At 38.2% G+C, this 13453-nt stretch overlaps 1 protein-coding gene across 1 annotated transcript in view; it reads right to left on the bottom strand.

The window, feature by feature from the left end:
- The window catches only part of TOX (thymocyte selection associated high mobility group box), a gene marked incomplete at both ends in the record, with an annotated part of 217201 nt that overhangs the window by 3958 nt on the left and 199790 nt on the right, over positions 1-13453 (bottom strand). Inside the window, one exon of the mRNA XM_079533422.1 lies at positions 6415-6801. Within this exon, the coding sequence (XP_079389548.1) occupies positions 6415-6801 (387 nt within the window). The remainder of the gene's footprint in view (positions 1-6414; positions 6802-13453) is intronic.

The following is a 13453-nucleotide window of genomic DNA, read 5'->3' as shown; positions in this document are numbered from 1 at the left end:
ATCAGGCTGCATAAACAACCCCATGCCTGCAACTAATCCAAAGGAAACTGTAATTGAGCAGACTTCCCAATGACTTTAATTGGAGTTTTGTGTAATTACAAGGCAGAAAAATTGGTTTTGTATATCACTGTCATAGTTTTTATACAAAACATTGCCCATAAGGCCTTTCTAATTTAGCTGTAAGAGGAAACTAACCACAGAAACATGGTCTGCCCTCAGGCACTTGGGTTTACCTTAGGTAGCAAAGTCCCTGAGCGATCTCTTATCATTCTTCATGAAACAGTCATCTGTATGAGAACAACACTGAATGGGACTAGCAGCTGAGCAGCACTGCAGAGCAGGCCCTGAGGCTCATGCTGCAAGAATGAAGTTCTTCAAGTGAGAACATAGGTTCCATTTCTTCGGGCTTAGGACAAATAATCAGCTTAGATGTGGGAAGACGGCCCTCTGGTGTGCACTTAGACTGGACTGATATGGACTGATATGGAACCCAGCACCATCCAGCACTGAGCCTGGTGGGGGGGCTACCAGCAACAGAGCTAAGGGAGCAAATGTTGGACCTGAGCTCAGTATGAAAGACCAATCATCTAGGATTACGTTTAAAATGTAAACAATAATTACTTAAGGTTTTTCATCAGCAGAAAAAGCTCTGAAACAGTGCATTTGTACAAGACGGGGAGCCAGCCTTGTACCAGGCTCGTAGTAAATATTTGTATATGATTTATGTAAGCCCTTAACAAACAGTGATGAAATAAAAAGTGCTCAGAAAACGAGTGCTTCGAGGTCTAATTAAACAATGCTGAATGTTTTTGCATTGTAATGCTCAAGAGAAAATCACCAACTGTTTTGCAACATGCCTAGAATTTTAAATTTCATTTTCTTGTTCCAGATTGAAATAAAAATAGGGAACTTGATAAAGATTAATTCGATGTCAGGAGGGACATTTGCTCTTTAATTAGATTTCTGTAGCCCTAGCAGTTTCGCTGTGCCACTGTAGCAAGTACTAAAAAGCCTGCAGCAGAACTAAACAGTGATCCTCATCTCCACACTTTACTGGGAACTAATTTCATTTCCTGCCTGTCTGGAGAGGTATTTTCAACAGGCATCAATGTTTTTGTCTTCACAACTGATTTATTCATCAATCTCAATGTGATATTTTAAACCTTTAAATTACATCCAAATCCTAAAGCATCTGTTTATTACACAAGGAAATTGAAAATCTGTCTGTGTGATATCATACAAAGATTTTTCCTTAAGGTTATAAAGGAAGTTGACAGATATTAATGATTTTTTTTTCTCTTGACCTCATTCGAAGACAAAGTATAACAAAAAAAGAGGAAGAAATCTGGACAAATACAGCAGGTTCCTGAGTTTACTGTATACAATATATACCAGAAAAAATGAGACTATTATTTTTGGCAGGCCATGCAATCACCTTGCTGTATACATTTATTTTCTAAAGGAAAAGAAACACCCTGAACTAGATTGAAATGAGTTATTATTTATAAAAATAAAAAATAAAATAAAATGTGACATACATTAATCTTCTGCCTCTTTCTTATGCAGACACTTGCAACCATGGTTACTAGACATTAAGAATACAGTTTTGCTTGCTCTACCCATGAACCAAAGTGGGACAGAGACTGTAATGGGACTCGCCATACCACACTGCACGGGCGAAAGATTTTACATAAGGAAGGAAAGCTTCCAGTAGGGCAACTAAAAAGTGTTCCTTATGGACAGGCTTTGTGGGATGGAGCAAATCCTTGGTTTCATCCCTCTCCACACAGAACAGCACAGTACATCTGGATGGAGAGTGGGGTATGCTCAGAATGACATCGCAAAGAAAACAGGATGCAGCTTCAGATGCTGCTTTAGTCTGAAATTTGGAGAAATCATGATTTGAATGACAACAGGTGAAGATTCATGTTACTTAATCCAAAGTAAGCAACAAGCAAACATCTTGTCAAATCTATGAAACAGACTGGAGAGAAAGAACTCCGTATCAGTTAAAAAATACACTTATTAGGTACTCGTATGAGCATTTAATGCAAAAATATATCCCTGTGTTCTAATATATTAGGATTCTTTCAATGTGTCAAAAGAGTATGAATGAAAAACTGTTGCACAATGGATTTGCCTTTAGCAAATAAGAACTTTTACACAGCTCCTTGTAATAATATTTAATAAAAATAGAGCGTGTTCTAGAATTAGAAGTTAAATATGCTCAATATCAGGATCTAATTTCAATCTAAGTATGAGAATAGGACTAAAAGGTCAACTTTTACATTGTAAAGGTTCAGCACTGCAAATGAGTACCCCAAAAGTCTGCAGTAGTCTCCATGTGATTTAATTATTTCATTAGCTGGTTTGGAATGGAATGGAATGAATAGAGAAAAAGAGCTACAGAAATTATTTAGATAAAATATAGGACTACTTAAAAGAAATAGAAAAAAACTGCTAAGCTTATGAACAACAAATTAATACATAAAGTTTACTTTCTCTTGTGCATTTTAGAAGAATTTGGATTCATTGCATCAGCTTCATGCTCTACAGAATTAACTGATTTTAAAACAACAGAAACTGTGCAGCGACCGAACTTCTGCAGTTTTTGTGGAACCCTTGAGGAAGCCCTCCAGCTGGCAGCCTCTCCTGATTTGGCAGCTACACACGTGCAGATGAGGGCTGATGGAAGGGGTGAGAATGTGCTGCTCCCTGCAGAGCTGATGGAGATCAGCTCCTTGTCCTCCCAGCAGTGTGGGCAGAGCTCACTCCCCAGGCCAGCACTTCTTGTCGATCCCTCCTCAAAGCAGCACACAGAAGAAGAGTTTATGGATTTCATGCATTATTGTTTTGGAGAGCTGTGTCCCTGCCTGCCAGGACTCTGCATCTGTATGTGATTTGCCTTGGAGCTGGCAGTTCCACACACATGCTACAAACAGGTATTCGATAAGAAACTATTCTTCTTCTCCTGGAGAAAACAAGTAACCAAACCTCCTGCAGCCACCAAGAGAAAGCAGAGATCTGTAGAAGCACAGAATCATAGAATATCCCAGGTTGGAAGGAACTCATAAGGATCATCCAACCTCTGGCTCCACACAGGACCATCCAAATATCAGACCATATTTCTGCCACTGCCATTGACCCTTACTCTAGTAAGCCACTAACTATTTCAAAGATGGAGGTTAGAAAAAAAAATATATATATATATACCCTATCGTGGGAATTATGGCTGCTGCATCTAAGATTCCTAAAGCACAACTGTTGTTCTGCAAAGGTGTGTCTGTGAACACTTCCAGGAGAAAACTACTAGCAAGCTGTTGACATTTCACCTCTCTCCTGCCTATTAAGCTTCACGCTGTAGCATGACGTGAGAAAATTTACCCTGCTGCTTCTTCAGGTATATTCATCTGTTTGCCAAGGGCGGTGGTGTTTCTGAAAGGAAAAATATCTCCTGTTGCAAGTTGTGCTGCAGGGAGTGGGATGCTAATTAGTTTCTTGTTGCTCACATAAATTGGATGGCTGCTGGATCCTTTGGAAAAGGCTTGGGGTAACCACACCTTTGTCTTACGAGGAGCTGCTGAGGGAACTGAGATTGTTCAGTCCAGAGAAGAAGAGGCTCAGAAGAGATCTTATTGTTCGACTACCTGATAGGAGATTGTGGTGAGATGGAGGTCAGCCTCTTCTCCCAGGTAATAGGAATAGGATGAGAGGGAATGGCCTGAAGTTGTGCCAGGGGAGGTTCGGGTTGGATAAGGTTAAGGTTGGATAGTAGGAAGAATTTTTTCTCAAAGAGCGGTAATGCATTGGAACATGCTGCCCAGGCAGATGGTGGAGTCAGTGGAGGTGTTTAAAGAAGGCGTATATGTAGTACTTGGGGACATGGGTTAGTGGGCAGTGTTGGTGGTAGATAGACAGCTGGACTAGATGATCTTAGAGGTCTTTTCCAACCTTAAAATGACTTTATGATTCTGTGATTCTTCACCATGGAGGATACCAAGCAGCTGAAGGAAGAGGAACTGAAAGAACATTAAATTACATACAACTATCACTTCTGCTTTGTCAGACTATTCTCCCATTCTTCTTTGTTGTCATTTTAAGAAATAGAGGGGACTAAGTTGTGTTACTGGGACAACAGCCTCACACTGGGTCTTCCCCTCTCCTTGCCACGGACTGGCCATGCAGAGTAAGGCTACGCCTGCTTTTTGTCCTTATTGCTGCTGACCCTGTGCTGCTGTCATCATGCTGGGGCTAATTTGGAGAGCTTGCTTGTCTTTTCCATTATCTTTTGCATTGTTTACATGCTCTGTGATCAGCAGAGTGTTTGCTCAATTTCAAGCAAAGTGGAGATGTAAAGTTGTTGGCATTTGAGTCCAAAGGAGGCCATTACATTCAACTTATAATTTCTTGTCTTTATTACTCTAATGCAGTACAAATTCATGAGTACAATGTTTTTTACCATTTCTTGACTAGAAAAAGTCAAACCTGAGTAACTAGAAAGGGTATCATCATTGCAAGACGAGGGAAATTATAATGATGGTAGTACACCTCATGCTTTAAAATTTAACATAGCTTTTTCTCTGTCTTTGCCAGTATCATTCTTTAAAGGAACTGGATTCTATATTTAAACTCAATTTATCAACAGTGTAAACTGTTTCATGCCCCTCCCAAAATAAAAGAATATGAGACACATAGTACAAATATTCTAAAGTGAAATTACATAGATTTTCCAGAACTCAGAAGTGTAGTACCGTGAAACAGAAGCAGGGCCATAAGATATATAAACTGACTTATAAACTGCAGATGTTTCATAGTGCTTAAGATAAATGTAATTAAGATTGCCAGTGTGACATTTCAGCAGGTAATAAGCACCTTTCACCTTGAGTGAAGCTCAAAAATATCTCACTGTGGATTCTTTGTTATAAGGATCAGACTTTCTGACTAAGCATTATCAGTCAGCCAAAATATTAGCTAAGCTTTCATGAATTTAACAGTGGGAAGCAGGAACACAGAGGTACAGTATTTCTCACTTCACTGTACTTGCACTTAGTAAAGCAAAATGTAGCATAGAGTAGGTCTACAGATTTACTTCTATACACCCGTTTTCTACAACTATTATCTTGTGTTCTCTCTCAAGATAGATGTAACTCAGTTGCAAACAGCACATTTCACAGATGAGTGAAAGTCCTCTCAAACAACTGACATACACACCATATGCTATAAGCATGCAAGTTGGTAAAGCACAACATCAGAAGATTCATATTATCTTACCTTTTTTGTTGTATAAAATGATTTGGAATAACTCCAAAGTCTTTGAATTCATATAATTATGATGATGTATGCTGTGTGTGTACAAAACCCTTAAGAGTATCTAATATCTGCATTACATCTTTCACTAGTCATTACTGTACTATTCATACAATAATGAAGGACAGATTTTTAATTATGTACAGTAAATTGTGCCTACTGGCAATTCTGGAGAAGACACAGAATCATAGAATGGCTTAGGTTGAAGGGACCAGAAAGATCATCTAGTTCCAACCCTTTACCACAGAGAGGGCTACCACCCATCAGCTCAGGCTGCCCAGCCAGCCAATCTGGCCTTGAATGCCTTCAGGGATGGGGAATCTACAATCACTCTGGGCAGCCTGTGTGTGTGCCTTACCACCCTCACTCTGCGTAAATAATTTCTTCCTAACATCTAATCTAAATCTCTCCTCTTTTAGTTTAAAGCCATTCCTCTTGTCCTCTCTATCAGACCATGTAAAAAGTTGGTCTCTCTCCTGTCTGTAAGCTCCCTTCCAGTACTGGAAGGCCACAGTGAGATCTCTCCAGAGTCTTCTCTTATCCAGGCTGAATAAGTCCAACTCCTGCAGCCTGTCTTCATAGGATGGATGCTCCAGCCCTCTGATCGCCTTTGGGGCCCTTCTCCAGACTCCACATTGGTCCTGTTCTGGAGGCCTCAGGCTCTTACTCATGCACATTTAATTTAACATGTATAACACAACCAGTGCTGCTTCAAAGTCCAACTGTTACAAGTCACATTCAGCGAAAGATACTAGTATATGCTACAATAATGTGTGCACATTTTCTAGATATACCTGCCCTTTGTTTGCAAGTTGTTTTCCATAATTCTTAACATTTCACTTTTATTTCTATATAATTTTAAATTTGCAAATGGATTGACACTCCTATTTAGAGGATGTCACCTGAATTTGGTCAGGGAGACACAAACATGATGAATGTCATTGCTAGCACAAGCAGTTCAATGGATGCTTCCCATCACCTAGGTAAACTCATTCATTTCCTCTCATCTTTTAAAGACCAAACCCTCAGACTGCAAAACCACAGTTCTTGAACTCTGTAGAAGTACAGCTCCCCAGTTCCCCAGACAGCTAAAAAATTCAAACTTACTTGCTGCATTGTTGGTGAATGTAAAGCAGACTGGACCTGCATCGGTAGCTGGTTTCCAATGGACTGCTGCATTGAAATTGGCTGGTGTTGCTGGATGTTGAGATGCTGGTGCAGAGGAGGGCTGATCTGAAGTGGTGGTGGTGGGGACACAGCCATGTTTGCTATGGAAACAGTCACTGGCATTTGGTTGTTGGGCTTGGGTGCTATGTTCCTGGGGATATTGGCATGCATAGCAGTGATGTGAGGATTCATTCCTGGTTGTTGGTGGTAGTGGGAGCTGAGGTACAGTGCTGAGTGAGTCTGGGCAGACCCATGAAACACTGACTGCTTTGAATTCATCATCTGAGGCTGTGGGGAGGCTTTGACATCAACAGGCTCACTGTAGCTCTGGTGGGAAAAATGAAAAACAGACAATATTTAGAAGCCACAAAATGCTGCTGTTCACCTACTTACAGACTCGACTGTCCAGATGGATCTTTGCACACCTCTCTCAATATTTTTTAGAGTAGATTGAAGAAAAGGAGTATCTGCCAACATCAGTGTTCTGTAAATGTAGGATAGTGGAGAACTTTAGTTTTTAAAGAATCTCACCGTAGGGAAACACTTACCTGGACAATCAAAATGTCCCTGCCCTGGAGTTTGGTTATCATGCTAGACCAACGATTACCATTATCTGAAACATTTTCCTTCAGCACCACGAAAAGAGAGGTTAGCCCCCTTGCTTCCTGATCTAGTCTGACATTTTGCTTTCTCAAAACTTGGAACTGGCATCACTGACCTAATGAATTACACAACAAGGAAAACCAAGCCTGTCACATTTATTCACATGACGTTCATTACTACTGTTCTCAGATTTGCTGGCCTGGTTGAAAACAGACTCAAGAGGGTGGGTACTGGCAAAAGTCTGCAGTGATCTTTGACATATGATTTCCCTGTGCAGTGCCTCATTCTCCTATCTGCAGGGGTAAGAATTTCAGTGTCCTTTACCATAGGCATTGACAACTGCTAATACTGGTTTATCAGTGGACATCTCACACTGTGAAGAGGCTCATGCAGTTGTTCTTCTGCACTGACTAAATGTGCTAATTGCTTTTATTGTGAAGTATTCTGTGCTGAAATGCTATCTAGACCTGTATGAAGTATGTTTCATAAGTCATGCATGCAGAAAAAAAAAAGGAAAATTCTGAATAACATTACTTTTAAGCAAAACTTCCTCCACAAATTGGGTTCATAAAGTTCTTCAAATCCAGTTTTAACTTATGTCTATATAAATGTTAGACTTCATTAGACAGAGGAAAACTATCTTACCATAGTTTGAAGAATATTGCATAGAAGAATAGAAAATGTACAGTTTCAAAATTTTTATGGTCTATTCTGATTTTTTAAGGCTGGTAGTAATAAAAAATTTCCATTAATGGGTATGCATTTTATGAATACTCTTATTTTTAATATACGCATATTGTTATATCTGATTTGCTCCCAATTTGTTGTTTTCCATACCCTAATTTTCTTATGTCTTCTCAGTGCTAACTCTGTGTGCTCAAATAAATGATGAGAAAATTTAAGAATTAACTCCCATGTACTTATGGTGGGAATCATAATTTGCAGTTAAGCAAATTGGGATTAATAGCCAGTGGAAGGTGAAACATGCTGGAAAAAAAATGACAGAAATGTCCCTTTGGAAAAAGGAGTTACTATGTCAAAACAAGGGCTGAAATATGCATATATGCCCTTATTCGGTGACCTCCATGTCATGTTTGCTCAGTTTACAAGTCAGAGTAAGTTTCACGTTACTCTCAGCATTCTAGGATCAGTACAGTCAAAAAAACCTATTTGTATTCTTATGGATGTAGCACCAGCAACAATCCATCTACACGCATGTTACTGAACCTGGTTCATTACATGTGATGATAAAGATGAAGAAGATAACTTCATTTTTCCTATGTAAAACTGCAGTTCCATTAGCAAAAGGCACTTATTTTCTCCAGCAATCTAAGGAAAATTAAATGTATACTCTAAAACAAATGCAAATCTTTGCATCTGCCTGGCTCTGCTCACATGTTAGCGTACACATCTGTGGTATTATATTATATTATATATATTATATATATATATTATTATATATTATAATTATATATGAATTTTCACAGTATTGTGAATTATTATATTATATGAATTTTCACAGTATTGTGATGCAGACATAAAAAAAACACAGATAGTAAAGGATAAAACTTGAAAATTGGTACACAATCTATCTTTTTTTTTTTTTTTTTAATTAATCCTAAAATACTAATCTAACGTTCATGATGATATGAAAAGCACTTTTTCCCCCTCTCTTCCCACTTAAATTTGTAAGACGATCTCGTAAGTGTGGCAACTGAACCTGTCAGGTTTGCCAAAATTTCAGCTTCCAAAAGTTAGCTAACCAGAGGTGGGGTCTGGACCCTCCCCTTCATTGTGCTGAGTTCTTCACATATTACAGGAGATGCGTGTCTGTGGTTTTTCTTGAGAAAATTGTTTTACTGAGTACATCACTCCCTCATGAAAACACTCTGCCTTTCTATAGTGTAGCTGGAGAACTCTGCCTGCTCCTACAGTTCCTGAGGTCAGCTTGGTTAAATAGTTCCTCCTGGCGAGGAGGTATCACAAAGCCTTAGCAGCACTCTTTGTGACACACTGATATATACTATATGTACCTATGTTTCACTTGTGACTACAACTGCCATACACCTCTTTAACAAAGACACAGTGAACCAATTTAATTACTGGGCAATACCGAGTTCACACATAAGTGATGAATACATGACCCATACTGATAAAATTACAGAAGAACTGGATACTTAGTAGTGCGTAATAGTTGAAATCCTGAATTACGTTAAGAGGAATTGTACAGTCTCAGGACAGAGATGAATAATACTTGCTTTACCTCTGAGAAGAGTATCTGCAAAGTGATCAGAGGGGCAGTTCCAGTTGTGTCAAGCTGTCAGACATAGATTTCTGTGTATTTCACTATCTTCTGATCCAGAGGGAAGCACAACACTTTAGTTTCAGACCAAGTATTTTGCTGTTACTCAAGTCGCTTTAAATCATATGTGATCTGATGCCAAATTGTCTAATGTTAGTCTAAAGCACATCAATATTATCAGTAACTGGGAATCTTGATAAATGAACCCATTATAGCTATTTTTCAGCATAGTGCACTTTCAGCTTTTTCTAAGGCTGGGTCAGGAACCCCAGGTTTTGTAAGTCCAGCTGAAGCTGATGGTATAAGTGCTGTCAAAAATTTTGATTTGTTTTGCTTTACCATCAAATATATCAAGAGGAATTTATGATGCATAAGCTACACTACTATTTCAGGCACAATTACTGCTTTCATGCATAGGCATTGCATCTGTCCAATACAGCATCATACAGTCTTAGACAAGGGCAGCACTTTTATTACAGGCAAAGATAGGAAGTAAGAAAGAGGGAATGTAATAAGCCAGTATGGGTTTTATGGACTCCAAATACACTTCAAATAGTCATGCTCCCTAACTTTGCAGGCTGGTATTCAGTCCATTTGATCTTGCCTTATCCAAGAGGAAGAGCTGGGAAATCATTTTTAAAAGCTTTCTTTGGGCAATCTGCTTAAAGACAACACCGACAATTTGCTTATTTAATTAGGTTGCTAGATACACTTATTTATAGACACATGTAGTTACTAATCAATACACACAGGCCATCAAATAAGGAAGTCTAGTATTTCCTACTTCTGACAATGGCTTCTACCGGACACAATGAAAAACTCTTTTATCACTACCATCGGAATTGTTTTTTGTAGACCCACCACTAGAGGGTGACAGAATATTATATTTAGTTAATAGTAAGAAGAGGTACACATACATTAATAACTATATTCCAACTCCACAGACTAACTTCTCTTGACAGTTCTTTACACTTTTTGAGTGGCTTCTACATGTTCTATATGTTCTTGAGTCCATTTCACAGCTTTGCTCTAAATCTTTCAAGTTCTTTATATGCTATGTGTAGGGTTTCTTATGGTTCTGCTTCTCCATCTAACATCATTTAATATTGTTGTCTAAATTTTAAAAAATTAAAAAATCAGAAGATGAAGGCAAGGTAGGTAGGCCAAGGCTATGGAACACTATAGAAAAGGTATAACTGATTTGTAGGCACTACACATAAATTTCTTTTTTACACTACGTTACACTACAATCTATTTTTACTGAAATCCAAAGAAAAAGATGGAAGAACATTTTGAAAGCTCATCAGACAGGGAATTGAAGTGAAGAGAAACAGGAAAAGGAAGGAAACAAAAGAAACACTGCATGTATCATGGTAATTAATTTAATTAGATTAATTAAAAATACTGGCAAACAATTTATGGAATGCCTTCGCGAGTGATCTTCAGCCTGTAAAATAATTCCACTTGCATAATACTTTCAAAGAAGTGTGAGAAGATACAGATGAATTATATTAGTCACAGAAAGTCCTGAGTGTTGACTATATTACAAAAAGTACAAAGTTCTATCCCAAAGTTTTGACAAAAATTACACCCTTCCTTCCAATTCTAGGGCAAAACAAACTTTTCCATCCATTTTCTACTCCCCTATTGTGTGTCAAAATTCCATGATTATATCTACCAAATGTAAGAGTTGAATTTGGTTAAGGGGTTAAATATTGCTCATTCAGTTGTGCTGTTCTCTCCTAAAGAGAGCTATGATGAGACTCATGGTCCTTCTAATCATAGACTGAAGTTACTTCCTTAAAAGCAAAACTACACTGAGTGTCTCACCCCCAAATTTCCAGCCCATTCCCGCAACTGAGAAATAACTTTTGACACAGGCATCATGTTCAGCCTGATGTATCACAGAAACAACAGCCTAGTGATGCTAGCCTGGAAACTCCATAGTTTCCTTTTGGACATTATTTTACTTCCATTTTGAAAAGTCTATGGTTGCACTTTAAATCATCAGCTGCATTTCTGGGTAGCAAAACAGTAGTTGAGACTTACAGATGGTCTTAGATTCTGTAATTTGTGGCTACCTTTTGGCTACCACTGGCTCTTCTATTCCCACTTTTGTTGGCAACCTTCACGTGATTGAAAGTAAAGTTAGGACATATTTTAAGACAGCAATATTTTAAGTGTCTTTTCCTTAGAGCACTTAAAATAATGAAAAATCTATTAAATTTAATGGAATATGGATCAGAGCCCAACATGGTTACCATAGCATTAGTGTTTGGATCCTCATTTCATCTTCTATGAAAGCCATGAAGTACCTGGCTAACTGAGGCTGAGATTAATACCCAGTTGATGAGTACTGCTTCCTAACGACATTAATTCAGAAGTACATCTAGAAATTATGAGTGGCTACACATATGTTATTTTGCCATTTCAATATGTTAATGCAGTCATTGATAGGAAAGTTGCTAGGAAATAGAACCATATGTAAGTACACATATATATATGAACATCATAAGTTTAGGTACACATATTCAGCATTCTTACTTTACTCTAACAAGTAATACCATAAAATATGGGAGTTAAAGAAACACTTTTGCAATAATTTCCTTCCAATAAGCACTACTAAACTGATATTGTTGAGTTACAAAATCAAGAAGTCAGTACTGTCACCAAATAAACAACCCTGAAAAATGTTATTTTTTTTCTTACTCAACTGGTTTCACAGAAACAGCTAAAGAATCAAATTATCAGAGCTGGAGCAATATGATTTCAGCAGTTTGCATACAGAACATAAAAAAACTTCTTTATTAACATCAGCAATTAAGCTCCCTTCTATATTAAAATATGCATAAGATTGCAGAGCTGGTGCACACTCAGTAAACATTCCTGATACTACAAATGTCTAAGGTGTCCTTTAAACATATGCTGAAAGACCTCTTCAAGGGCAAAGACATGAGCCTTATGGTCAATATGACTAGTATAAATTTTCTATCAATGTTAGTAAGTAGCTTTGTCGGCAAACATAACTTATTCCAACCTCAGAAGATTTTTTTACATAGTCAAAATGGTGTAACATGGTTTTATTTTAAATGAGAAACAGGTGCTCTGGGCTTGGCATCTCCTCTACACAGGCAATGAACATGTACCATACGAGTGTTGCAAATGTTGGAAAAGATTTAACTTGATTCAGGTTTTAAATGAATACATGTTATGAACCAATGTTGCTGACATACTATCCCTGTACATCAGAGTGCCATGAGCACATCTACTGACTGGTGTCCATTCTTAAGCCATGGAGAAAAATTCACCAATTTTTGGACTCTGTGACCAGAATGAAGATTACCATTCAGGTAACGGCAGTAATTATGACAGCTGTTACCAGCAAGGTCCAGTCTGTGTAAGCTGTGATCACTTAGGGAGGCCTGACTCAGCTTTAAATGAGTTATCTTCTGTACTATGACACTAAAGGGGTAGATGGAAGGAAATTGGCTGAATATTTATGCAGCTCCTACAAAGCTTACCTAAGCTTAACTTTGCATCTGTTGTCTTTGCTGTCTCTTTGGTAGAAGGAACATCTTGAATTGTTTATTCTCAGCTTTTCTGTGTTCACACAATCCTGTCTGTTTGTAATGTTTTTGGCATTTTAGGTCACCTCCAATCCTAACCCTGTCCTTGAGAAGAATCCTTTCTTTTAACCTACATGGGCTCAGCCATTTGATTAATACCACTGTGAAGCTGTTCACGAAGGAATGACTTCTCTCTGGCACTGCTCTCTCCTTCCTGCTTAGCTCTCTCACTACTTCAGAGATCCCTTTCACTTAACTCTATTCACTCCGGCAGAGAATTCATATGCATATTTATAATACAGCTGCTTCCCTACTTAAGTCACAAGAGGCTCTTAGAAAATGATGTTTCGTATTGTGTTAATTCCAGTCACCCACTGCAATAATGCTGGTGACTCTAGAGAGTTCAGAAGATTTTGACACATTCCTGATGTTTCAGAACAAAAGAGTAAGCCATGAGTTGTCATCTATAATTAGCTGAGTTGGCTCAGAAGAACATCTTCAAAACTAA

This window comes from Tetrao urogallus (assembly GCF_951394365.1).
Source record: "Tetrao urogallus genome assembly, chromosome: 3".
NCBI classification, from domain to species: Eukaryota; Metazoa; Chordata; class Aves; order Galliformes; family Phasianidae; genus Tetrao; species Tetrao urogallus.
The sequence above is the reverse complement of the archived record's forward strand: the minus strand, read 5'-3'. Positions and strand labels throughout refer to the sequence as shown.